General features: G+C 40.7%; 5 protein-coding genes and 2 pseudogenes across 5 annotated transcripts; 3 read left to right on the plus strand and 4 right to left on the minus strand.

The window, feature by feature from the left end:
• The first annotated feature begins 2,335 nt into the window (after positions 1 to 2,335).
• LOC146720368 (uncharacterized) lies at positions 2,336 to 3,560 on the plus strand (annotated as a pseudogene).
• A 6,119-nt stretch (positions 3,561 to 9,679) lies between these two features.
• On the plus strand, positions 9,680 to 10,565 carry LOC114934133 (uncharacterized). Its single transcript, XM_085488728.1, has 5 exons — positions 9,680 to 9,843; positions 9,920 to 10,049; positions 10,127 to 10,243; positions 10,328 to 10,413; positions 10,452 to 10,565. Exons 1-5 carry the CDS (start codon positions 9,841 to 9,843, stop codon positions 10,563 to 10,565), a joined length of 450 nt encoding a protein of 149 aa, XP_085344854.1. The 5' UTR covers positions 9,680 to 9,840.
• Positions 10,566 to 11,239: 674 nt separating this feature from the next.
• LOC146720369 (uncharacterized) lies at positions 11,240 to 12,199 on the minus strand. The gene is made up of 2 exons (XM_085488711.1): positions 12,043 to 12,199; positions 11,240 to 11,920 (listed from the first exon to the last, which is right to left on the minus strand). Exons 1-2 carry the CDS (start codon positions 12,093 to 12,095, stop codon positions 11,353 to 11,355), a joined length of 621 nt encoding a protein of 206 aa, XP_085344837.1. The 5' UTR covers positions 12,096 to 12,199; the 3' UTR covers positions 11,240 to 11,352.
• A 1,397-nt stretch (positions 12,200 to 13,596) lies between these two features.
• Positions 13,597 to 14,073, minus strand: LOC146720370 (uncharacterized). The gene has a single exon (XM_085488729.1). The coding sequence runs from the start codon at positions 14,071 to 14,073 to the stop codon at positions 13,597 to 13,599; it is 477 nt and encodes a 158-aa protein (XP_085344855.1).
• A 3,001-nt stretch (positions 14,074 to 17,074) lies between these two features.
• Positions 17,075 to 18,159, plus strand: LOC146720371 (uncharacterized). The gene has a single exon (XM_085488730.1). It carries the CDS (start codon positions 17,075 to 17,077, stop codon positions 18,149 to 18,151), a length of 1,077 nt encoding a protein of 358 aa, XP_085344856.1. The 3' UTR covers positions 18,152 to 18,159.
• A 2,319-nt stretch (positions 18,160 to 20,478) lies between these two features.
• Positions 20,479 to 21,320, minus strand: LOC146720372 (uncharacterized). The gene has a single exon (XM_085488713.1). It carries the CDS (start codon positions 21,259 to 21,261, stop codon positions 20,479 to 20,481), a length of 783 nt encoding a protein of 260 aa, XP_085344839.1. The 5' UTR covers positions 21,262 to 21,320.
• A 2,742-nt stretch (positions 21,321 to 24,062) lies between these two features.
• On the minus strand, positions 24,063 to 25,201 carry LOC146720373 (uncharacterized; annotated as a pseudogene).
• Positions 25,202 to 26,279: the final 1,078 nt, after the last annotated feature.

Consider the following 26,279-nt stretch of genomic DNA (forward strand, 5'->3'; position numbering starts at 1 on the left):
AAAATCTTTCTTCAAGATTGCAATACATATCAACGATCCCAAGAAACTCCAATTTTATATGAAAAACGAGAAATGAATACGAAATTACAGTTTTTCTTATCTATTTATATCTTAGTATGGCGTTTCGAATTGCAAATAAACTGTCAACTCATAATGTGTTTTATGATTTCCACGTTAGATCCGCAATGATCCTCTTTTTTCTACCTCTTAGCTTCTTTTTCTTCTCCATTACCTTCCATTTTTGTTCCTCTTTCTCCAATTCTATTATCACTATCTCCCTTTCGCCATCTTTTTCTCCAGCCCTTCCACTCTCCTCTTCATTCCTTCTATATTCTCCTTTAACTCCTTCTCTTCTCTCCATTTTTCCATTTGCTCTCTGTAGTCTCTTCTTAGCTTCTCCATCTCTCCTCTTATCCTTTCCTTCTGCTTTTTTATTTCCTTATTCAATTTCCCCATCATCTCTTTCAATTCCTGTCACATATCTTGAATTAGTCTCCCTTTGCTCATCCCTTCCTTTCTCTGGTGATCTCACTATTTTATTATTTTTTTAAAAGCCTTCACGCCCTCCTTTCTGTGCTCTTTTCCTCCAGCTCCCTTTTTCTTTTCAATAAATTCTCTATACTTAATAAAATAAATTTTGATTTATAGGATGCGATTAATATTTTATATTTTAACACCTGCCAACCTCGTAGTCAGAAAACTAGAGAGGATCGCTTCTCACAGTAACGTAAATATGATGGCTCAGTGAGAGTCATATTAATGTTAATCTTACGACGTTTTATTTCGTTTACTAATGTAACCGCGTTTAAATATGTTTATTAGACGTTTATACGTTAAAAATATTTAGACTTTGGTGATTTTAATTTTGCTTTTTGTACTGCGCTGAAGAAGATCCGAAAAATTGGATTGAAACGTTTGCTTTCTCATTTGTTTTAACTTTCGAGTTTATTTTTATAATTTTAGATTAATTTAAGTTTTATTCCCAGATAACACACAAATATTGCATGAATATTCTATGTAGCATCAAAAATATTTTTTTGAGAATATTCTCAAAGAAATCATCTATACATCTCTATAGAATATCCTTGTTTATAAAGAATAATCTATAAATCTACCTAGAACATGTTAAAATCAGCTATAAGAATATATTGTTTATATTCCATAAATGTTCACAGAATATTCAAATGTATTTAAGATGTAGATGGCGTTCAGAAATTACAGAAGAAGGAGCAATTATTCATTATCTCTTTTCTGCTTTTATTATTAAGTACATACAGTCCGTTGAGTCCGTTCATAGTATATAGTGTACGATAAATAAAAAGTGTGTAAGCTTGTACAGAAAAAAAAGCTCTTATTGAGAAGGTAAGTAAATATTAATTGTTATTAAAAACAATAAATATTATTATCATTTCCTCACGTTGTATTATTTGTTACAGTGATAGATTTTCTAACCTTTGATTTCTTACAAGCTCTTTTAACAATTAATTTATCATTAAGAATCCCACATTAATTTTTCCAAGAACAAATATAATGAAACGTCGTAGTAAAGCGACTTTTTATAGAAATGTTAAAAGAGAAAGCGCAACATGTTTTACATTATCACAGGAGAATTGTAATAATTCTAAATATGATTGTATAAATGATGTTTTAATTACAAAAAATACAGATTTCCAATGTAATAGTACTTATAAAACAGAGGACTGTTTTAATACAGATTGCTTTAATGTTTTACATGACTTATATAGCTTATCTTCTGATAACTCTGATAATGTTATTAAAAATGATACTCCAATATCACAACAAAATATAGAAAATCAAAATTTACATAATCAAAGTAATAATTTTATTAATAAATTACGATTATGGGCAATATCATATAATATTTCACATAACGCCTTACGAAGTTTATTAAATTTATTAAAATTAGAAACAAATATTTTTTTGCCTCAAGATCCCAGAACTTTACTTTGTACTCCTCGACATGTACCCTACAAATCTGTAGGTTCAGGCACTTATGTACACATGGAAATTCAATTTGCAGTTCAAAATTTAATTAATTTTTTAGAAAAACAGCCAGAAAAAATTAATTTGTTTATTAATATTGATGGTTTGCCTTTAAGCAAAAGTTCCAGTAGTCAGATATATCCAATATTATGCTCAATATCTGAATATCCACAATATATATCTGTGATAGGTATCTATCATGGTTATGAAAAACCTAATGATGTTAATTTGTTTTTACAAGATTTTACAGATGAAGCTATAAAGTTATCGGAAGATGGTTTTATTTATAATAATCATGCTATACCATTTGCAATTAAAGCATTTATATGTGATGCTCCAGCAAAATCACTCATTACTTCTTGCAAAGGTCACACTGGATTTATTGCATGTACTAAATGTATGCAAAGAGGAAAATATATAAAAGCCAGAGTGTGTTATCCTGAAATAAATTATTTTGAAAGAACGGATGAAAATTTCTGTAATAGAGTTCAATCTGAACATCATACAGGAACATCAATTTTAGAAACAATACCTTCGATTAACATGGTAAAAAGTTTCCCTCTTGAATACATGCATTTAGTATGCCTTGGCGTAGTAAAAAAACTAATAAATATATGGCTCTTTGGACCTATTTCACATAGATTATCAAAAACCAACATACAATCTATTTCAAGTTATCTCATTGAAATAAAATCTTGTATTCCTCCTGATTTTGTAAGAAAAACCCGGTCTTTAAATGAAGTTGCACGCTGGAAAGCAACTGAATTTAGATTTTTTTTATTGTATTGTGGTCCAGTTGTTTTAAAAAATATCCTTTGATCTGACAAATACTTACATTTTATATCTTTACATATTGCTGTTAGAATTTTAATTAATGCTAATTTATATACAAAGTATTTAGAATAAGCATGTTTATTATTAATATTTTTTGTGAAACAATTTAAAGTCATTTATGGAGCAGAATACACTTCACACAATGTACATGGATTAATTCATGTTGTTGATGATTGCAAAGTTTTTGGACCTTTAGATCTTTACAGTGCATTTCCTTTTGAAAATTACATGCAATATCTAAAACGATTAGTTAGAAAATCTCATTATCCATTAGCACAACTTGTAAAGCGTATTCATGAGTCACAAAATATATTGATAACTAAACTGTCAAAAAAAAAATAAAATTGCAAATGGTACTAGAACATCATGAAGGACCTTTACCTATGACACATTTTTCTGCTCAATTTAAAAAATTGATTATAAATAATGTGTCGTTTGGTACACGTTTTGGAGATAATTGCTGTTATTTAAAAGATAAGTGTATTATGTTAATAGAAAATTTTGCTATAAAAGATAATAAGTACTACTTAATTGGAAAAAAATTTATTAATATAACAAGTTTTATTTCTGAACCATTTCAATCTTCAAATTTTGATATATTTTCAGTACATGAACTCGGAGAATTATCTATGTCACTAGTGGAAGATATTTCCAACAAAATGATAATTTTCCCATATAATAATACTTATGTTGTGTTTCCTCTCCTTCATACATTATGTTAATAATATAAATGTGTAAATGTATATATTGTTACGTCCCTGATCTTTCATCCCCTGAATATCATCCCTTGTGTCGTGGAGCTTCATCGTTAAGGGGGGTTGTTTATTGACAACCACCGGGCGGTTGTCAATAAACAACCCCTCTTAACGATGAAGCTCTACGACACAAGGGATGATATTCAGGGGATGAAAGATCAGGGACGTAACACAAAATGTTACGTCCTCCGGACGTTCTTTCTCGCAAAAGACGTCTCTCGCACACACTCTCACTCACTCGCGGCTTGCGAAATAAATACACTCTCTTATGAAGAAATGATCCTTTATACAATGATGAAATACAATGACTAATGTACACGCGAAAGAAAGAAGATTGCTCTCTGGTCAAGTCACGTCCGTACGAGATGACAGCTAGACCAAAACTGTCATGGAGCCTGAAAACAACCACCGGGCGGTTGTCAATAAACAACCCCCCTTAACGATGAAGCTCCACGACACAAGGGATGATATTCAGAGGATGAAAGATCAGGGACGTAACACTGTGGTTGTTTTCAGGCTCCATGACAGGTTTGGTCTAGCTGTCATCTCGTACGGACGTGACTTGACCAGAGAGCAATCTTCTTTCTTTCGCGTGTACATTAGTCATTGTATTTCATCATTGTATAAAGGATCATTTCTTCATAAGAGAGTGTATTTATTTCGCGAGCCGCGAGTGAGTGAGAGTGTGTGCGAGAGACGTCTTTTGCAAGAAAGAACGTCCGGAGGACGTAACAATATATATATATATGTCAATAGGCTATTTTGGCATCAAAAAATCAAACATTTTATGGTATACATAAGAGTACATTGACTCCCTGACGTATACATTACTTATAATTTTATGATAAAATGCACTGGTACAAATGTATAAGCAATTAAGTATAGATCGGTTAGTACAGCAACAGTACAAAATTATGTATAGTCCATTTATACTCTGGCTATTTTGACGACACCATATTTTCCATAAAACGATTATTATGACGCCACTCCAAAAATAAATAAAAATATAATAGCTATATCATTCATAGAATATACAAGCAATCAAGATATACAGGGTGGACCATTTAATCAATCCACGCAATGATAAAGAATAAAGGATTGATTAAAATGGTCCACCTTTTTTTTTTTTTTTTTTTTGACGCTGGGGAAACCGTCAAAAGTAAATAAAAAATTCTTCTTTCGAATAGCTATGTCATTCATCGAATATGCAAGCAATTAAGTTATATAAAGAAGGTACACATGTAGCCCGTGCTAATATATTGGTAGTTACTATTTGTAGTTCATGTAACAAGTATGAAAAAAATCGAATCTAAAGAATTTATAAAAAAAGTAAATCATAACATGAAAATATTATTTTTCTACTTTTTCTTATACCAATATAAAGAATCTTTTGAGGTATGGTTAATTTTTTTATAAACTCTATAGATTCGAACTTTTTCATATTTGTTACATAAACTACAGTCTCAAGCTTTATTTTAAGCCGTCGAAGAAATTTGTATCACATCCCAATTAAAAGTTATACAATATCTTACTAAAAAATGTAAAAAAATGCCCTTTTTCGCATTTTTAAATTATTATATCTCAAAAACTTGACATGCTTCATTCGTACCTTCTCCTCTATATATCTTGATTGCTTGCATATTCGATGAATAATATTTTGGTTATACGCGCGTCGAATTACTTAGACGCTTCGATACGAGACGGGAATTAAAATAATTGTGAGAGAGTATTTACAGTTAACACCAAATATATTCTGAGAACAATCTTTCCATCTCGGTACAGAAATATATAAAAATCGTGCGGATCTATAACGTGCAACTGTACGCGGCGACTGTCGGTAGCGGAATCTCCTAGCATGTAAAACGCTCTTCCTATCGCTCTTCGTTCGTCTTAAAAAAATTCACCTTTGATAAGCTTCGAAAATGTTCTATTCGTTTATTTCCTTTCTGTTACGTCTCGATGTTTTTCGTCTTTCGTCTCGTCTGTTATATTTTATTTATGTTTATTTGTGAGTGTTCGTATGTGTATATGTCCGTATTTATATACGTGTTTTCGCTTTCGATTTTTGGGGAAGCATGTGACGATATAATCGCCACAGTACTCCCCCGCCAGTGCTATACCGATAGCACGATACGTTTGCGTGATGCACTGTTTTCGCAAAAGTTTTTCGATGGCAGACCGAGACGAATGTTACCATTTGCTCGCCGTTATAAATTCGAGCGCCAAGTCGAGAATAAATATGACGTAACAAAAAATAAATAATAAATAAATAATAATAAATAACAATAATGTAATAAATAAATGCTAATAAATACCGACAACCTATACGTGAAGAATTTTCGCTGTACTTAACGTTATTCTGTCGCCCGTCGCTCTCGGTCTGAGACTCGTCCATTTAAATTAAAAGAATAAATATAAAACGTTATTCTGTCGCCCGTCGCTCTCGGTCTGAGACTCGTCCATTTAAATTAAAAGAATAAATATAAAACGCAGAATATACAAGTTCTCGATACGCGTCAAATTTTTCTTTTCGCGTTTCGCGGCTTATGTCGCTGTTGCCGTGTATACATAAATTTTCGACGATAACACAAATCAAAGAAATTTGAAATAGCGAATACTTGTAAAAAAAAAAAAAATTAAAGAATCGCGACCCGTATACTTAAATTTTTTTATTATTTTTGTGATGATTGCGGTGATTTCTCACGGGTTTGCTGCACATCCTGGCTCCCCGGTGCTACAGGCCCGCCTGGAATCGACTCGGGAATCGGACCTTTCTTCCCGCTCTCGTCGTTCTCTCGCTCTCTCGGGGCAGCAGCCTCACGTCCTCTCGCGCGCTTTGCTGCTTGACCTCGGTGTCCTGGTCTCGTGCCGTCGACTCTGCCGGGCTGTTGTTTTCTGGCTCGCTCTATAAAATATAAGCCGGTTTAAGACGGTCTATTGAGACCGTTTTCTCTTTGCCGTGCATACGCACGACAAAGACTTTGTCGTCTCGGCTGATGACTGCGTACGGCCCCTCGTACGGCGCCTGCAACATCTTTTTCGGTCCCTCGTGTCGCACGAACACCTGTTCAACCGTCGCTAGGTCAGTAGGAATAGTATGGGGGTTCTAACCCGGGTCCTCTGAGGGGGGTGCGGGGCGGGGGGGTTTTCGGGGGCAAGGGGGTATGACGTCACGCGGGCGGGGGGTCTTATCAGCAGATAAACTTATCTATGTTTATAAACAAAAGATAAACAATATCTATTACAAAGGGCTGCCGACAATCGGGGGGGGGGGGGTTGCGTTTCTTCTCTTCATACGTTTATGTTTATAAACAAAAGATAAACAATATCTATTACAAAAGGGCTGCCGACAATCGGGGGGGGGGGGGTTGCGTTTCTTCTCCTCATACGTTATCTGTATATTTCTAAGAAATATAATCAAATTTTAAGAAGGGCCACCGCTTGGCATGCGCCGACAATCAAGGGGGTTGCGTTTCTTCCCCCATACGTTATCTGTATATTTCGAAGAAATATAATTAAATTCTAAGAAGGACCGCTTGGATCCGAGCGCCGACAATCAGTTCTCTGAAAATCTAAGATAATCAAATTTTAAGAAGGGCCACCGCTTGGCATACGCCGACAATCAAGGGGGTTGATACATGATCTATACGTATATTTCTAAGAAATACCAGCGCCGATAACCAGCGGCTGCAGGAATTTATAAACAAAACAAGCGCCGAAAATTTACGTCATCTAAATTTTTCTCGTTTGTACGTTGACAAACAAAGGGTTGATTGGGATATATAATGAGGACCGATGCCGCTGCCGGGCCATAGTACCACTGGCGAGCGCATGCTTTCCTCAAGGAAAAATAGCTGTGAGAAAAAAGTTTAGTGTGCAATTAAAGTAGTTTTTTCTGTACAGTACAAGTGAATTTTTACAAAAATGGAGAACGCGGTAAAAAAAGATCATTCGAGGTGTTTTAAGAATGTTGAGAGATGATATAGACATCTCGATGAATGCTATTATGATAAAAAAAAAGATGACCCGTTTCATTTTAAACGTAAAGCGGTGACTTCGGTTGTGCAATTCGTAAGAAATCGCGAACTTGGTGTGCAAAAACCGCATACAAGAGATGTTGCCGATTTCCTAGAAATTCACGAAGACATTTTAAGAGTGACTGGTGGGTTATCCAAATGCACCAGATCGTCTAAACGACACAAGCGAGTCGCATGCTATCAGCGTCGCTACAAAAATTGCGCAGAATATTTTACTGTGGACAACCTTTATTTTGCCGACATGGATATGCCTTCACCATCGGTATCATGCAAAACACAATCATCTGATTATGATTCGGACCAAGAAATAGAGGAGTCAGATAGGAGAGAACCGTCATCATCATCATCATCGCCAGATTTCTTGTCGGCAGCCTATTTATCTTTTCTGTGATTAAATAGGTGTACAATATATGCGAAGAGTATAGCAGTGTTTATGAGATAAGTTTTATCACGCGTGAAAGAGAGGATTGTAGTAAATGTGTCAAGACATATTTTCACGAGGTGTAAACAAAACAATAATCAACTGCTGCAGCGGCTGCTCTTTTATGACCGATCATCTTTCTTTCTGAGATAAGTTCGATCGCATGTGAAGCACAAAGGGCTGAACGAGATATATATTGAGGACCTATGCGCTCTCAAAAATCATTCAGTCCAGGATTTGACAGCACCCTGACCAGTCCGTGAAAAAAAGTCTAGTGGCTATACTTATTTACGGAAGTGCGGAAAAAATTCATTGACTTATATCATAATTGTGCAAACGCGTGTGGAAAAAAAATGGAAAAAGACATTGCGATCAACGTTTCTGATAACGAGATGGAGGTCATCACGATCTCCGACAGCGACAGCGAGAGCGACGCCGAGATGTACGACCCTGTGTACGACAGGGAGGTGAATATCATCTTAGATGATATAGAAGAAATGGAGGGTGATGTCATACCCATTGTTGAGCAAGAAGAAGCAGAAGAAGAAGAGGAGGAAGAAGATTTGCATGACGATGGGTACGAAAGCGAAAACGCTGTTCGGGAGTCGTGTCACTCGCGTACGTTAGATGTACGAGCAGTTGCATCCCTCGACGAAGATACATGGGTATGCGTTATAACAGCAGACGTCTCACCAGGAGGGTCAGTGAAAATCTGCATTCCCTGTTTCATGAGAAACAGGGAAAGATTCGCAGCAACTACACTAACGCACAGGCACGTGACGATGCGGTACAGGGATGTACCGCATCTTTATTGCATCGATTGTTTAGAAAGAGTGTTCGTACTCTTCCTGGCCAACTTGTGCCCAATCTGTCAAGGCTGTAAGTATATATATATTAAAATACCAAAAAAATCTATAAAATAGTATAATAATTTATTATATTTCTATGTGCAGATGCCGAGGCACAGTCTGACAGAGATGGTTAACGCGACCCCCTCTCTCGCAGTCGCAGCAGGCCCGCTGGCTCTCTCTCGCCGCTACCTCGAGCCGCCAGCTCTCTCTCGCCACAGGCCCGAGCCGAATTTCTCTCGCCTCCGACGGCCTTTTTTTTATATATATATTTTATATAATTTTAAATAATTTTATATATTATTTATATGTTTATTTTATATAATTTTGATTTCATATATCTTTTTTATATTTGTATTTTTTTATAATTTTATAAATTTTATATTATAAATAATTACACACACACACACACACACACAAATTTTGTAAATTTACACATATTTTATAGATTAAAAAAAATATTATTATCAAATGAGTGTATTTATTTTAGATTAAAATGTCCTCCTTACCTTTTGTTCCCTTTTAAATATTAGGAAAATATAAAAAAATTATTAAAAATTATCTTTAAAAGCTCTCTCTCCTTCACGTCTCTCTCGCATCTTATTTCGCCGTCTCTCTCAAAACTCGTATGTCTCTTTTTCTCTCTCTCGCGTCTTATTTTGCCGTCTCTCTCTCGCGCTGTCGCCGCTGCGGCTCGTTTTCTCTCTCGCATATGCATGGAAGAGCGCGCGCCTCTCCACGTGTCCCTTCGCATGGATGCGACCCGCCGGCTCTCTCGAACGTGAGATGTAAACATTCGACACTTGGAATGTTTTTTGAAATAGATATAGTTCTTTGTGAAGATTTTTTAAGTGGGGTACAGCCTGTGGAGAGCAGGGCTGTCTCTGCAATCATAAAGTTTTGAACGGTCCTCAACGAAGTGTCGGGACATTGCAACGAAAATGGTAGTGCTTTTTAAGTGCAAAAATATTAATTAATAGTGGAGGAAAAAATATATTAATATTAATATTTTTTTTGTAGTTTGCCCTCTGTATTATTTGTTGTTGTTGGGTGATCAAGGACCTCGTTTATGATATATTAAGGGATGCAGAATGGGAAAATTATTCAGATGACGACTTTGAAGAATGGATAGGGGATGACGAATGGGACGGTAAGAATAAAATTTATAATATTGTATTATATTTTTAAATGAATAATGTTATGTTTACATTTCAATAATGGTTCCAGATATGTGTGATTGGGATTGGGATCCATATATAAGAGACGATGACGGCGATTTCTATGATTGGGGTCTGGTGTGGCTGTTCGAGCCGGAACCTGTACCTGTGTATGAAAATTGGGACGGTAAGAATAAAATTTATAATATTGTATTATATATTTAAATTAATAATTGTTATATTTTTAAATTAATAATTGTTATGTTTACAGATGAACCATACGTTCCAATAATGGTTCCAGAGATGTCGGATTGGGACGCATATTTAAGAGGCGACGACGAAGCTGATTGGGGTCTGGTGCAGCTTTTCACTCTACCAGACCCGTACGATGTTAGGCCTCAGCCTACACCGCCGCCACGCCGTCGCCGTCACCGCCGCCGTCACCGCCGCAATCACCGCCGCAATCACCGCCACCGTCACCGTCGCCACCCCAATCGTCCATAATGTAAACTATTTAATTTTTTTATTTTTCATTTATATCCTTATTTTTATATATTTTATATTTTATATTTTTTTATTTTCTATTTTTATATTTTTTAATTTTTTATTTTTATATTTTTTTCATTTTTAATTTTACACACACACAAATGTAAATGTACACATATTTTATAGATTAAAAAAAATATTATTATCAAATGAGTGTATTTATTTTAGATTAAAATGTCTTCCTTACCTCTTGTTCCCTTTTAAATTATAAGTAAATATAAAGAAATTATTAAAAATTATTTTAAAAGCTCTCTCTTTTTCTCTCTCTCTCCTTCACATTTCTCTCTCTCTCGCGTCTTATTTTGCCGTCTCTCTCAAAACTCGTATGTCTCTTTTTCTCTCTCGCGTACGTCTCTCGCTGCAGCCCGTCTTCTTTCTCTCTCTCGCGTACGTCTCTCGCTGCAGCCCGTCTTCTTTCTCTCTCTCGCGTCTTATTTTGCCGTCTCTCTCAAAACTCGTATGTCTCTTTTTCTCTCTCTCTCCTTCACATTTCTCTCGCGTCTTATTTCGACGTCTCTCTCAAAACTCGTATGTCTCTTTTTCTCTCTCGCGTACGTCTCTCGCTGCAGCCCGTCTTCTTTCTCTCTCTCGCGTCTTAATTCGCCGTCTCTCTCTCGCGCTGTTTCTTTCTTTTCTAGTGGTTGCTCTCTCGCAAAGTATGTAACGGGTGGCGCGCAAATAAAGTACACCATGATATACATATAAGTATTTATTTGTCTTATATTTAATACATAATTATATAAAGTTTTATTACATATTAAAAACTAAAGCCACCAGCTCGCAATCGACAAGTTGGTGCATGTCGAAGGCGTTGCTAGCGCGTATCGCATTCGGCAATTCTCTCGCATTCGTTACAGTGGATGCAATATTGGAGAATTGCGTATGTTTGATATCGACCGTTGCGATGAGCCTCGTCAATCGATCGAACATTATTTCGATGCATGAATCGAGCTCGAACATACGACGTAACGTCGATTCGACCATCATCATGCGCACGTCCACCGATTCGAGACTTATGAGCTTGGTGTCGTTTATCTTGTGAAAACGTACTGTTAGCGGCCCGACACTTATGAAGTTATACACATCGTTGTTGGGAGAGTCATTGTTCAAATAATTTTGAATAGCGTGACGTTGCTCGTAAAGTCCTTTCCACGTTTCGAGAGATAGTATTAGCTGTTTTCCCCGATGATCTCCTATGGCGATCTCCACGTAACTCGGCGGATCCACTCTGATGCCGATTTCGAGGAATTTGAATTCCGTGGTCGTCAATGCGTATCGTCTTCCAAGTATACGAACCGCACGAGACTCCAGCGAAACGCTGTAAAAAAATTAGGAAAAAAAAATTAAAACTAAATTAGGAAAAAAAGAAATTATAACTCATAAAAAAATATAAAAATAGAAAAAATATAAAATATATAAAATAGAAAAAGTTATACTTACTCGTCGCATTTCTTCTCGCACGTTTCATCGCGTCTCGGCATGTAGTAATTCATGCTGCTGCTTTTTTGGTGCAGAATATTTTTCTCGAGGGTATTAAAAAGTGAACCACCAGTCAGAACAGTCGACGAGAGACTGATCGTATAAAAGTACTAATAATCGAGTAACACTCATTTTTAAAATATTAGGAGAAGGGGATTCCTAGAAATATATATCTGGAGGGGGAATAAAGAGAAATATTTAAAAGTAGTGGGGATAAAAAATTAAATATTAGGAGAAAGGAATTCCTAGAAATATATATCTGGAGGGGAACAAAGAGAAATATTTAAAAATATTAGGAGAAAGGATTTCTTAGAAATATATATCTGGTGAAGGAGAGAAATAACAAAGAAAATAGTATGTAAACAATATGTTTATTCAAAAAACGGATGATCGTCGGATCCAAGCCTGGATTTTGCGGCCGACCACCAATTGAATAATTTAAATACATTTTGTAACGCGCAATTTTTTACATGTTTATTACATCGTAGAGTATATGTGGGATCTAACTTATTTAATGCAGGTACATCTTCATATATGGCATCCAAGGTCTCAATGGTAAAACCGCTGCTCGCATCGTCCATTATTTCGGCCAGCCATTCTCGCTTTTCGAGTCCTTTTACATACACGAGAGAGGACTCTTCATCGTCTTCTTGCTCATTTATGCCAACGATAGCTGCCGTAATCAAGCGCTGAGCCATGCCGTATGGAACATTTCCATCCTCCCATTGTAAGCTGTGATGATGTTGAGTTAGCCACGAGGCCTGACGCCTTTCCGACTTTATAAGCACGCTCCATGGCACAGGGCATGCGAAGAAATAGTGCGACAGGATATATCCTCTTCTCAGGATTGCCGCTTCCTTTACGATAAATCGTTTGTTTAGTATAAATCCTTGCAGGTCGACAAACGTTGGTGCGGACATGATCTCTTCGATGCGAGTCAGTCGAGAGGTATTACTTCACTAACATCAAACATCTCACATCATCTTGATTATGTATCCTCCTCCTCCCCCTCTTTCACACGCGTATTTGTGTAAACATTTTTTAGGTGATTTTGCGCACAACGTTGGTCAACGGGTTGTACTGGATCACACGATCGTGTATAATGAGGCAGTACGCAGTGGTATTATTAGGCACGTTTTCCTTACACTCAAATTTCAATCTCACATCCACCGTTGCGCTCTTGATCGATTCGTTTTGTCGAGAACAATCGATAATCACAAACGGACCGTTTTGTAAAAACCGTGTGATGGTGAGATTGGGCTCGAGGTATTCGTAACCGTAATAGTTCTTGCAGAAACGTGTGTAGGTGTCGTACAGAATTGACCATCTGTTTTTATCAAAATCCAGATTCATGTCGTCGTACGGATAACTTTCCGAGTTCAGAAAGAGTTTCACGTTGGTTAATTTACAGTCGTCAAATCGACTGATATCCTCGGACATGATATTTTTACGCCCTGTCTGCAGAGCAAAAATTACATATCGCGGCTTCTCCAGTTGAGTTGCGGTCTTAATGGCTCACGAATGCTTGGTCGTACGCTGCAATAGCGGAAATTCGTATAGATCCCACGAGCGGAAACCCATGCTGAGGTAACGTCCGCTTTCCAGAGCGCGCAGCATCGACAGCTTCTTAATCTCGCTCAACAACACGTGTGACATTCGCCATTGTATCTTGAATATGTTGATCACAGGCTCCAGTGCAGAATCTCCATACAGGCAATTATTGTCGTTGCGCGATCGTATTAAGATCAACTCATGACGCGCATTAAACACTACTCGTTTGTAGTCATCACAAAATCCCAGCAACATGTAGAGCGGTACGCAGAAATTGAAGTGCCCACTCGCAGAAATCGGATCACTCCAGCCAGCGTTACTCATAACCATGCTTCTATTGAATGATATCGTTACATAGTTTTTGAGCAAACTTGTTATTCCTACATTTCTGTTGCGATCAATCTCCACACCATCGAGCTCATAGCGAATTTCGTCAAACATGAATGCGACACAATTATTTCCCAGTGTCACATTGGATCCCTCAATTGGATGGTTTATCTTTAGTTCTCCTTCGATATATAAGAAACTCTCATACGGCAATGTATATAAATCCTGTTGTTGTATGGGTATTCTTATCTCGTCGCTGTATCCAAATGTTGTGTTGGCAAACGGGTTGTATGTGTGAGTCTCAATCTTGACGATGCAATCGTCAAAGACTGGCTCTTCCTCGATGTTGAGAATCTCAGTCATTGTTCAGATGGCGCGCACCGCAAATCCCAAAGATTGTAAAAACGCAACGTTTGACGAGGTGAGTCTCTTCTTCGTAGTTGATTTGATATTAGCGAATGATGTTGCTGCTGGTCTGATTGTGTTCTTCGTGTCTTTATTCAACACGAGCATCCCGTCGCACGAGGGTGGCCCGCCGTCGTACGTGCAATCTAATTGTTATCTCTTCACCACGAAAATCGAGCAATCGTCCCTCCTGGTCAGTAACGCGTAACACTAAATCAGTAATGCTCCGTACGAAGACCGGCAGGTAAATGATCTGCGCCGGCGTTTCCGATATCTTATATCCTGGTGGTACCCTCGGTGAAAATTCGTGTATCGTGTGAACGAGTTTATTGTTGTTGTATGCACCCGCGGTCACGTTACACTCTATGCGGATAATGTTCACGTTGATAATATTAATCGCCATGTTCGATTTGTGCCATTTTCGCGGTTGCAGTATACGATTCGAGAATCCCAGCAGCGATCCAATGTTGTTGGGCATGCTAAAGTTTATTCTGTAAACACACTTGATCTCGCTTCTCATCGTATTGTAATTAGCGCGGAGCACGATTGGATAATCTTCATCGTCGACACCTTTATCGCTAACAGCATTATGTTTTCGGGAAAGTGCACGTTTCAAAAATTCATGTATCGCTTGCAGCTCGTACGATCCCTCGGGAATCGTAATTTCCGCGTCGTCTGTGCCGTAGTAAAATTTATTATTTGAGGAATTCACATTCGATATAGTGTGATAAGTTTCAAAATCCGTCAGACCGAGCTCGTAGTCCGCGTCGCTCAAATCTATGGGCGGAAAGTAGGTCGCCGCGAGGACGCTACTCTTCCCAGTCAATGTTAGTGTTAGCGACATGTTGACAAAACTGAGTTAAATAACGCAATGTCAGTCTTTAAATTTGCGGCGAAAAATCTCGGAGAAACTGCAAGCACAACTGTCCGCAGATACTCTGATCATACGTTTGATAAGAGGTGTAATTGTATTCCAATTTCGGCACATTTAAATATCGCACCAATTCCTCGGGTGGTCGAAGATTGCCAAAACTGTCGAAATAGATTGCGCGATTTCCTCTTTTTGCATACGCCACCCAATGAGTGCCAGGACCGTCTGTACTGTCTAGATTAACGATACCACTCTCATTTTCTCGCGCGCCATTTATCGGTAAATTATTGCGCATAAATACACCTCTAAAGTATGGAATGTGCATACGTTTTGCAAGTTGTAGCAATTGCACATTTGTAGTTACACCTTTCGGCATTTTTAACGTTTTTTTGACGTTTTTTTTTTCTTCGCTCCTCGTCCATATTTGTAAGAGGCGAGATACAGTCCGCGACCTTCCATGGCGCGATTGTGGCGTAGTATCTCTTGCAACTGACGTTGCGCGGCTTTTCTATCGTTTACCGCTTTTGCTACACCAGCCGCTCCGCCAACCAGGGATCCGAGCGCGCCCAGCATTGGTAAAATCGGCAAAAATCCGCCTCGTTTCGCTGCCGAAAGTATCCTCCTCTTCTTCGTCCTCTTTTTCGTTTTCAAGCCCATGCCGAGCTTCGTCTTGGCCTTCATCGCTGTCCAGACAACTGCGGCCGCGGCTCTCTCACCGAGACTCGAGTCTTTCGCGACGATGCGAGTTTTCGCTTTCTCGGCGAGTACCTTATCCGCCGCGTGTCTCTCGGTGAGTTCGCTGCTCCGAGAGTACGCTATATCGTGTTCACGGCACGCCGCGTCCAATGGGTTGACACCTTGATCACCTCTAGCCAATCGCTTTTCCAAACGAGTTCCCGGGCCGCAAAATTGATAGCCGGGGATATGAAGCTCGACCGGAAGTGCGTTTATCGCACGATTTAATAGACCTGTGCCTATTTTCGTTGACATCCGTTGCAATCTCTAGACATTACTGAGCAAAGCGCGAGTCCGCGCAGTTATAAATAGGCGGACGTTGGAGGTCAAATCGGGAGTGAGAAAATGAAATTTGTGCGACAACCTCTGACGATACGAGTGATGAATTACGACGACAGAGTACGCTGCAGCGTGAACGAAGGTGTGCGCAAACACGGTACAATGCTACCGACAACTATACGCGCGATTGTTTGCGGCCCCTCAAACTGCGGTAAAACCAACGTGTTGATAAGCCTGCTGGAAAGTCCGCACGGTGTGCGTTTCGAGAACGTGTACGTGTACTCTAAATCGCTGCAACAGCCGAAATATCGCTATTTGGAAGATTTATTGACGCGTATTGACGAAATCGGCTACTTTACATTCTCCAATAACAGTGACGTCATTCCACCGAGCGAGGCTTATCCAAATTCAATTTTTGTCTTTGATGGCGTGGCATGCGACAAGCAAGATACGATAAGAGAGTACTTCTCAATGGGGCGCCACTCGAACATCGACTGCTTCTATCTTTGTCAGACATACGCGAGAATACCGAAACATCTTATACGCGACAACGCGAACCTGCTAATCCTGTTTAAACAGGACGCCACCAATTTGAAGCACGTGTACAACGATCACGTGAATACCGACATGTCGTATGAGGATTTCAGTGAGTTATGTCGTACATGTTGGCAACAAAAGTATGGATTTCTAGTGATAGACAAGGACAGCTCGCTTTCGAACGGGCGATACAGAAAAGGATTTAACGAGTTCGCGATACCGCAGAGCCATTAGTCGTCGCCAACAATCCTCCCGGTCGAGAGAAACTCTAGAGAGAGTGCTGCCGACATGGTTGATAACATTCGCGAGCGTGAAAAGGTTGCCAAGGAGATTGCGAAGACGGCCGAATCGATCCGCAAGAAACACCGCGCTCTGAAGACCGGAAAGATCGATGATGATATCGCCGTCAAGACTCACTTTAAACCTATTATCGAGCCGCTACAAAAGATTGTCGACAACGCGACGATTTCGGTGAAAAACGAGCCTAACACCGACGACGACGACGGTGTGAAGATCGAGACACGGTATGAGGGGGAAACACCAAAAAAGAGAAAACATAAAACCATCAAGCGATATAAAGAGGAGGAGGAGGAGACATTGAAAAAAAGAAAATATGATATTTCGAAGCCATTGGACGCTTCATTGCCGACAACATCTACACCGAAAAACGCACAACCTGTGATACCCAAAACACTCGTAGACGAAAATGTTTTCGAAACCATGCGTAACCCGCCCGAAATATCCCTTCGACACTGGTTAAGATCGTTGGAAGGTCGACAAATGATGCGAAAGGATTGGGGGCCATTAGGACAAAAGTATATGGACGCTCTCCTCGGTGCTGATGAGAAGAAAGAAATTGATAATGTATACGGAGTCTATTTCGACGAGAATGAAATGCGCATCGGAAACAAGCGATTCGCGATTGACAAAGATGACAATATAATCATAGGCGACACGCGGTACATTGGAACGCCCGGATTGTACGAGTTGATCTTCAAGAAAAGACCTGATTACCAGGAGGATGATTTGCAAAAATACAAACATATATTATTGGCGACAAATGCGCATAAACGCAATTTTGATGTGCAAGGCCGTGTGAAGAGTAGCAATGGGGACAAGTACAAATATATAATCGCACCGTTGACGCGGGTGGAATCGGACGACCCAAAATCTGGCATGGGAATGCCTCGCGCTATGACGCTAACCAACAATAAGATTGATTACGTGCACTGGGACGACCCCAACGAGCTAGTGGATCGCCTACGATTGCTCGATGCTTCGCACCAAGCTGGCAACAACGCGCATGACAACGAGATCTTGTCGATTATCGAGGAACTGCGGGAAGCGGGCATTATTATAAATTAAACAAGGTTCCCGACAATCTATTCAGTTCATTGTGTGACACTTTACAAAGCATTGAAAAAAATGTCTATCAATAAATTTGGATTATTCGAGAGGAGAAATGATGCAACCCCTGGCACAAACGATCAATGGTATAGATTGATTAAAAAATGCGTGCGCAAAAACGCTCTGCAACGCGTCGCTACAGATTATGACGCGAGATTGCGCAAGATTCGCCGTGTAGCGCAACCTGAGGCGGATACCGATGTCGTCAACAAATTGTACCTAGAAGAGTGCTTTAAAACTTTGATAATCCAACAGAAAAAGTCAGATGAGAAGCTGGCTGCGTTAGAGAAGGATGTACGAGCGTTGGAAACTGCGATAAAAGAGCTTCTGCGTGCGCCAAACACTACCTCAGACACAGGCATCTAATGAGCGGTTGGCTCAGAAACGTCTATCAAACAGTTGTGAAACGTCTAGAAAGGATTCTCGAGTGGTTGCAAACAATTGTTGAACAGCTAGGAAGGATTATCAGCGTGTTACCAAACAACAATGAGTGGCATCAGTGACCGACCTGGAAGCAGCAGTGAACGACCCGGAAACGGTGGTGAACGCGACCGCTACGATCGAGGTTACGATCATGTCAAACAGGGTTGCGAACGAGGCTACGAACAAGTCCTTAAAGGTTACATACAAGGCTATCAACAACTCAGTAAGGGTTGCGAACAGGTTAGGGACGGCTGCGAACGGGCCAAGGCGGGCTACGAACGGATCAGAAACGACTTGGGACGAGGCTGTGATCGAGTCAGGAACGATTTTCGAATGGGTCAAGGACGTGAGTGAACGAACGTGAAAGAACCCAAAACAACGAACCCGAAAGAACCCGAAACAACGAGGCACGAACCCGAAAGAACCCTAAAGAACAAGGCACAAACCCGAAACAACGAGGCACGAACCCGAAACAACGAGAATTTAACCCGAAAGAACCCGAAAGAACAAGGCACAAACCCGAAACAACGAACCACGAACCCGAAACAATGAGAATTTAACCCGAAAAAACCCGAAACAACGAACCCGAAAGAACCCGAAAGAACCCAAAAGAACAAGGCACAAACCCGAAACAACGAACCCGAAAGAACCCGAAACAACGAGGCACGAACCCGAAACAACGAGGCACGAACCCGAAACAACGAGGCGCGAACGCAAAAGAACCCGAAACAACGAGGCACGAACGCGAAAAAACCCGAAACAACAAGGCACGAACCCGAAAGAACCCGAAAGAACGAGAATGAATAGTGAAAATAACAACGAGCAACATAGTTTGGAGAGACGGCAGTTGGTAAACGAGTTGCACGCGTCAGCGAGAAAAAATTTCCCTCAAAGACATGTCATAGTGGGAGGATACGATGATTTGTGGCAAGCCGACATTGTCGAGATGCGTCCATACTCCCGTTTCAACAGAGGTTACCACTACATACTCACCATCATCGATGTGTTGAGCAAGTATGCGTGGGCTGTACCACTCAAGAGTAAAGGAGGAAGCGAGACAGCTGACGCAATCGCCAAGATAATTCGGGATAGCAAGAGATGCCCGAAAAACATGCAAACCGATAACGGAAAGGAATTTTACAACGCCGATGTGCAACGACTTATGCGAAGACATGACATTAATCACTATTCTACATATTCGATATTGAAGGCGTCGGTCGTCGAGCGATTCAATCGCACACTAAAGAACGATATGTGGAAGATGTTTACGCTGAATGGCACTTACAAGTGGTTCGACATGCTGCCACGTCTCGTATCAGATTACAACGGACGCAAGCATCGAACAATTGGTATGCGACCCGCCGACGTTACCCCTGCGATCGCCGAAAGACTCTTGGCTACCGTGTACAATCGTGTAAAAATCGCGGGCCCGGCAAAGTTCAAAGTAGGTGATCAGGTACGCGTCAGCAAGTACAAACAACTTTTCGAGAAGGGATACACGCCAAATTGGACAACCGAGGTGTTTAAGATTGTTAAAGTGCAGTATACTAATTCCGTAACATATCTACTCGAGGATTATCGCAAGACATCTATCGCTGGAGCGTTTTACGAGCATGAGCTGCATCGTGCAAATTATCCGGATGTGTACCTCGTGGAGAAAATACTGCGCAGGAGGGGTGACGAGGTTTATGTGAAATGGCTGGGATTCGACAGTTTGCACAACTCTTGGATACATAAAAACAATGTTATTTAATGTATTTTATTCAATCATTGTATAACATAATATATATTGTATAACATATATGAAATATATGAAATATATAACAAAATATATATAATTCTTATTAATACGTCCTTACAATTTACAATGGTATTCGATAATGTCCCCACGGCAAGGTGTCGGTCGAATCAGGTACGACATACCGCTTGTCGTCGTAGGGACTTAGAGCAATTTTCGTCTCGCTGATGGTATACACTTTATGCAATTTCGATCTTATACATGACTGTTGACGCGTCATTTCAATCTCGTCATTAAGACAGCGTGTATAATCGTCGAATGTTATACTACGCGCTACGACGTTACTTTTGACACCTTTTGCCTTTTTAGTGTCCTTTTTACCATCCACCCGCAAAGCATACATTTTTGCTCTAAGCCCGACGAATTCGGTCATTATCGCGCCGTTATTCTCATCTTTCATCAGACCCGGCACCTTTTTATTCGCAAGCGGTATACCGTACGCATTATTCGCGGCGTAATCGCTGGTATCGAATCGAGCGATGTCGCGTTTCAAATTTTCATAGACATCCTGACATTTAATTTGATATATTAAACTATCCGTGTCGGTGTACATTACTCTACAATTGTCACGATAGAGCGGTGACATGTATTCGTGGTGAAATTCATAAAGACATACTTTTGATACGTCGAGTATGCACATGCCGACGTAGATTGGTTTGTAGAATTTAACTTCGAGTTTGCGTAATTCTATGGCAACTAATTTTTCCGAAAATATGCTTGTACTATGAAAATTTGGTTTAGCGATCATTGCCTCCGCACCGTACCGTCCGTCCCATTTTGTTAATAATTTTACATCCATATGATTGCGCACATTTTCCATCGTCTTGCCGAATACCGCGTTATTCATCAATTTATATAAATTTTTTTCAAAATCGTTTTTCGCTCGTGTTCTAAACTGTGTGTTGAGTTCGATGTATTTTTGAAGCCACGCTGACTGCGTGAATTGTATGCGATATATTTTTGTTATGCGTAGCCCGTGGCGTGTGCACTGCTGCAGATTACGATAGTGTATTACGTAGCGCTTCTTATCGTAAAGCGTTGCGAGGAGTTTATACTCCCGCTTGCCGGGCGGCTTATCGCACGTCGGGCAAAACGGTAGGTCAATGTGCGCGTCATGAAGATGCTGCGGATACTCTAAATCTACTTCGAGAACATAGCCTATAGGTGAATCGAACGCGATAGATGATACGTCAAAATTCGATATATCGTCGACCCACCGAAAATCGGCATATGGCAATGGTTGACACATTGCCCATCCGTACAAATTATTTACATCAAAATACATGAGGTACGATGAAGGTTTCGATGGATCGTACGATTGCATGTACTTGTTATTTGCCTGTGCGTATCGACTTGAACATTGACTAAGGCCGCCGCGTATACCTCGTTCGACAAACATTACCATGTCAATGTCTGTTAATAATTCAAATTTTATATTTGTATGTTTTAACATGGCGTCCCATGTATATCCGGGGAGAGTATAATAATACGCGGGATCGAGTCCTTAACTTTTTATACAACTGTCGCGAAAATTTTCAAATATGTCTGCCAATAACAAGACATCAATTTTTAAATATAAATCGCTATATTCGCCTAGCGTTCGAAGGGAAAATCGGCTCCAGACGGTCTCGGCGTGCGCGTAATCACTCTCGGATACTGTGTCGCCAGTCAGGGAACTGTAAAATGAGTTGCGCGGCGGTAAACGTGTGTCTTGTAATCTGTCCACGCAGTCTATGTATTCGTATAGAAAGACACCCTTTCGTGTCAATAAATTGAATTTTTCACTAGTTAAATTTTGATATTCCGAATGTAAAATTTTTAGTTTATCTTTATCCAAAAATGACGCTAATTTGTCAAGACTAGCACTGAGAAACTTATACGAATCGATAAAGCGTAATTTGATATAATTTTTTGCATTTTTGTCTTGTGTCAATCTAACAGTTTTCGAGAATGATATATGTAACGGTTCACCTTTCCCGACGCCGCGGATCGGCTCGCCGGTTCCAGGATTCGGGAGGAAGGGGGAGATTCAGACTCGCTTATTCCTTATTAACAATGCTTTGGTTTATTCAAAAAGAAACAAATAAACAAAATGTTTGTTGGCATAAAGCCTAAATAGAGAAACTTATTGACTACTCGGTATAAACAAAATGTTTGTTGGCATAAAGCCTTAAATAGAGAAACTTATTGACTACTCGGCATAAACAAAATGCGGAGGCGTGTAGCCTGTAGCGGTGTCCGGAAAAGATTTACAAATTACCCGGTATAACTTAGAGATATGGTGTACGGAGGCGTATAGCTTATAGCAGGAAGAAACCGGAAACCGGGAAACCCGGCGTAATGACGAGAAACCCGTCACCCGGTGTATAGCAGGAAGAGACCGGAAACCGGGAAACCCGGCGTAACAACGAGAAACCCGTTGCCCGGCGTGTAGCAGGAAGAGACCGGAAACCGGGAAACCCGGCGTAACAACGAGAAACCCGTTGCCCGGCGTGTAGCAGGAAGAGACCGGAAACCGGGAAACCCGGCGTAACAACGAGAAACCCGTTGCCCGGCGTGTAGCAGGAAGAGACCGGAAACCGGGAAACCCGGCGTAACAACGAGAAACCCGTTGCCCGATACTAAAGGTAGGAGGCCTGAAACCGGGAAACCCGGCGTAACAACGAGAAAGCCCGTTGCCTGGCTAGGAGGTCCGGAACAGGACTGGTGCCGGCTCATCCGTCGAGCCGGCTTATATACCCTGCCGGCGGTTCCCCCACTCTACATCGAGGCTGTGGTGGGGATAACGCCGGCGTCGTAGTGGGGCGCCCCTGGGGTAGGGTGACCCGTGTATCAGTTATGTTTTTTTGCTTAGGGGCGCCTTAGGCGCCATAGCCTCAAATGGCGGGCGGGTGATCGGCCCGCGAGGCGTTAGTAACGGACACGCCGTTACATATATATTTTTCCTTTGTTATCGGCAATAATTCGATTTCCCCTTCGAACGCTGTGGCTATGTCCTCGATAATGAAATGCGCGTCGTAGCCGGACAGATTGTGAAAGACTATAGGAATACAAAATGATTCTTTGTAATTTAAGTTACAATTTGAGTGCGCGGGGCCTCTGTACCGCCCGGTGAGGTGGCAATGATCGCAAACGTGTGTATCGTCTTCGTCAAACGGTTTTTCGCATATATGACAATGTGTTGCGCTGCGAAATTTTGCCCACTCGTCAGGCGTTAAATTTATCATGGGGACATTGGTCGTTAAAATATTTTTTACGCGGATTGCTAAATTTTTAAGCTGTTCGGCGAACCACGCGACGCAATCGACACTATGGCGGGAATTGTATGTGGACAACGAACTGTCATACGAACACTGTACGTAATACGCGATGCTGAATACTTGATGGTGTTGATAATTTTTGGCATCTTTGGTCTTTGCCAAAACACACTCGAGATCGGCGTACACTACAAACGGCAGCCGCTCCTTCCTCGTGTAATTGTCGAAGCTGAGCCACTTGTCCTTGTCGCTCGGCAATCCGGATAGCACAGTCGTTCAAATTCCCGCAATCTTCCGTATGCGCTTGCAATTTATCCGCCGCTCCGAAATAGTGTAAACATCTGTAAAAAATAAAAAATTTAATTAGAAATATTTTAAATATAATTTAAGTTTAATAAATATATACTTACCGATCGCAGATAAATTTTCTACATTTGTGTTTGCTCAGTTGTGAGCTCACGAGGCGAGACAGATTTTTTATCAAAACAAAATGCCCGACGCTGTTTTCGTCTTCCACGTACAGCAGATTGACGTGTCTGTCCTTCTTTTTTTCCGAAAGACGTAGCGGGACGATGTTCTCGTTGTCGATGATGTACACGTTTACGGAGATGTCGTTTGCAAGTTCGAATTTTTTAATTTGATTCACAGTCACTGGAAACTCAATGTTTTGGAGATTCAGCACTGTGGTGTAATGCGGATAGGAGGATTCTCGTTCCATATGTCTTTCAGCGGGGTACAGAGCGGCTACCACTGACCATGCAAAACATGCATTGTCCGCGATAGCACATTAACAACCGCTCTTTTTACCATAATTTTTTGCGGTAATTTGACATGGCATCCAGCGCGCATTGGATTATACTTGTTGATATTTACTGTCAAATCTATTATCCGCGACAATGTCCAACCGCTATCGCGTTCCTGGAAATCTTCTAGCGATGCTAACGTGGGCTCGATTACGCGGCGCTCGTACCACTCGCGTACATCGGACGTGCGAAAGAGTTCAAAGTTTCTCGTATTAATACTTTTATTGGCACGCTTGTCACCGGACACAAATTCGCCGTTGAAAACAGTGTTCACTTTTACACTGATGTGTCTCTGCAGCACATTCTCCACGTTCTCGACTATAATGTCTGCTGCATTTTCCAAAAACTGACGCGGTTCGATATAGTCGACGTTAATTACCGCATCGGTAAGTATACGGCTATCGAACGCCGTATCGATCTCGCGCCAAACAAGTCTTTGCGCGTTATTGCCGCCGCCGCTGCCACTAGGTATGGATCCACCACTAAACATGGATTCACCGACATACTGTCTCTGCAAGCGCACCTTCGCACCCTCGAGTCGCGCTATTCTTGCCACGAGAGATTGCCTATGTCCAATCGAGATACGCGGACGCTTGACACGGCTGCGTTCTTCCAGTTCTTCGATAAACCGTTCGCACTCTTGCAGCCATCCGAAATATTCGCCCAAGGTGCCCACTTGGCGAAAACGCTCCAACAGGTCGCGTTCAACATTCTCCGCGTTCTCCATTTTTTTATGTCTGGCACTTTTTCACACTTTTAACCTCAGCCTATTTTCGCTGACATTCGCTACAATCCCTGATCATCGGTGCTGGACCGTCAATATGCGTTCGCATCCACGGCCGATTGTAATGTTCGAGGCAGCGACGATATGTCTGAACCTCCAGATCCGTCTTGATATGCTCTGGAAGCTTGTCCCACAAATGCTCTACGAAATATCCGCATTTTTGTAGTAAAACAATCATCGGAATATATTGTAACTGTTCGGCACTTAAACTGAGAATGTCGGAAGCACTTGATAGCATGACAAACATCTTGAATGAAGCGAGCGTGCGCTTGCCAGTGGTACGATGGCCCGGCAGCGGCATCGGTCCTCGTTATATATCCCAATCAACCCTTTGTTCGTCAACGTACGAACGAGAAAAATTTAGATGACGTAAATTTTCGGCGCTTGTTTTGTTTATAAATTCCTGCAGCCGCTGGTTATCGGCGCTGGTATTTCTTAGAAATATACGTATAGATCATGTATCAACCCCCTTGATTGTCGGCGTATGCCAAGCGGTGGCCCTTCTTAAAATTTGATTATCTTAGATTTTCAGAAAACTGATTGTCGGCGCTCGGATCCAAGCGGTCCTTCTTAGAATTTAATTATATTTCTTAGAAATATACAGATAACGTTTGGGGGAAGAAACGCAACCCCCTTGATTGTCAGCGCATGCCAAGCGGTGGCCCTTCTTAGAATTTGATTATATTTCTTAGAAATATACAGATAACGTATGAGGAGAAGAAACGCAACCCCCCCCCCCCCGATTGTCGGCAGCCCTTTTGTAATAGATATTGTTTATCTTTTGTTTATAAACATAAACGTATGAAGAGAAGAAACGCAACCCCCCCCCCCCCCGATTGTCGGCAGCCCTTTGTAATAGATATTGTTTATCTTTTGTTTATAAACATAGATAAGCTTATCTGCTGATAAGACCCCCCGCCCGCGTGACGTCATACCCCCTCGCCCCCGAAAACCCCCCCGCCCCGCACCCCCCTCAGAGGACCCGGGTTAGAACCCCCATACTATTCCTACTTAGGTCCTT

This window comes from Nylanderia fulva, unplaced genomic scaffold, assembly GCF_048542155.1.
Source record: "Nylanderia fulva isolate GAGA-0341 unplaced genomic scaffold, ASM4854215v1 Scaffold70, whole genome shotgun sequence".
Classification (NCBI taxonomy): Eukaryota; Metazoa; Arthropoda; class Insecta; order Hymenoptera; family Formicidae; genus Nylanderia; species Nylanderia fulva.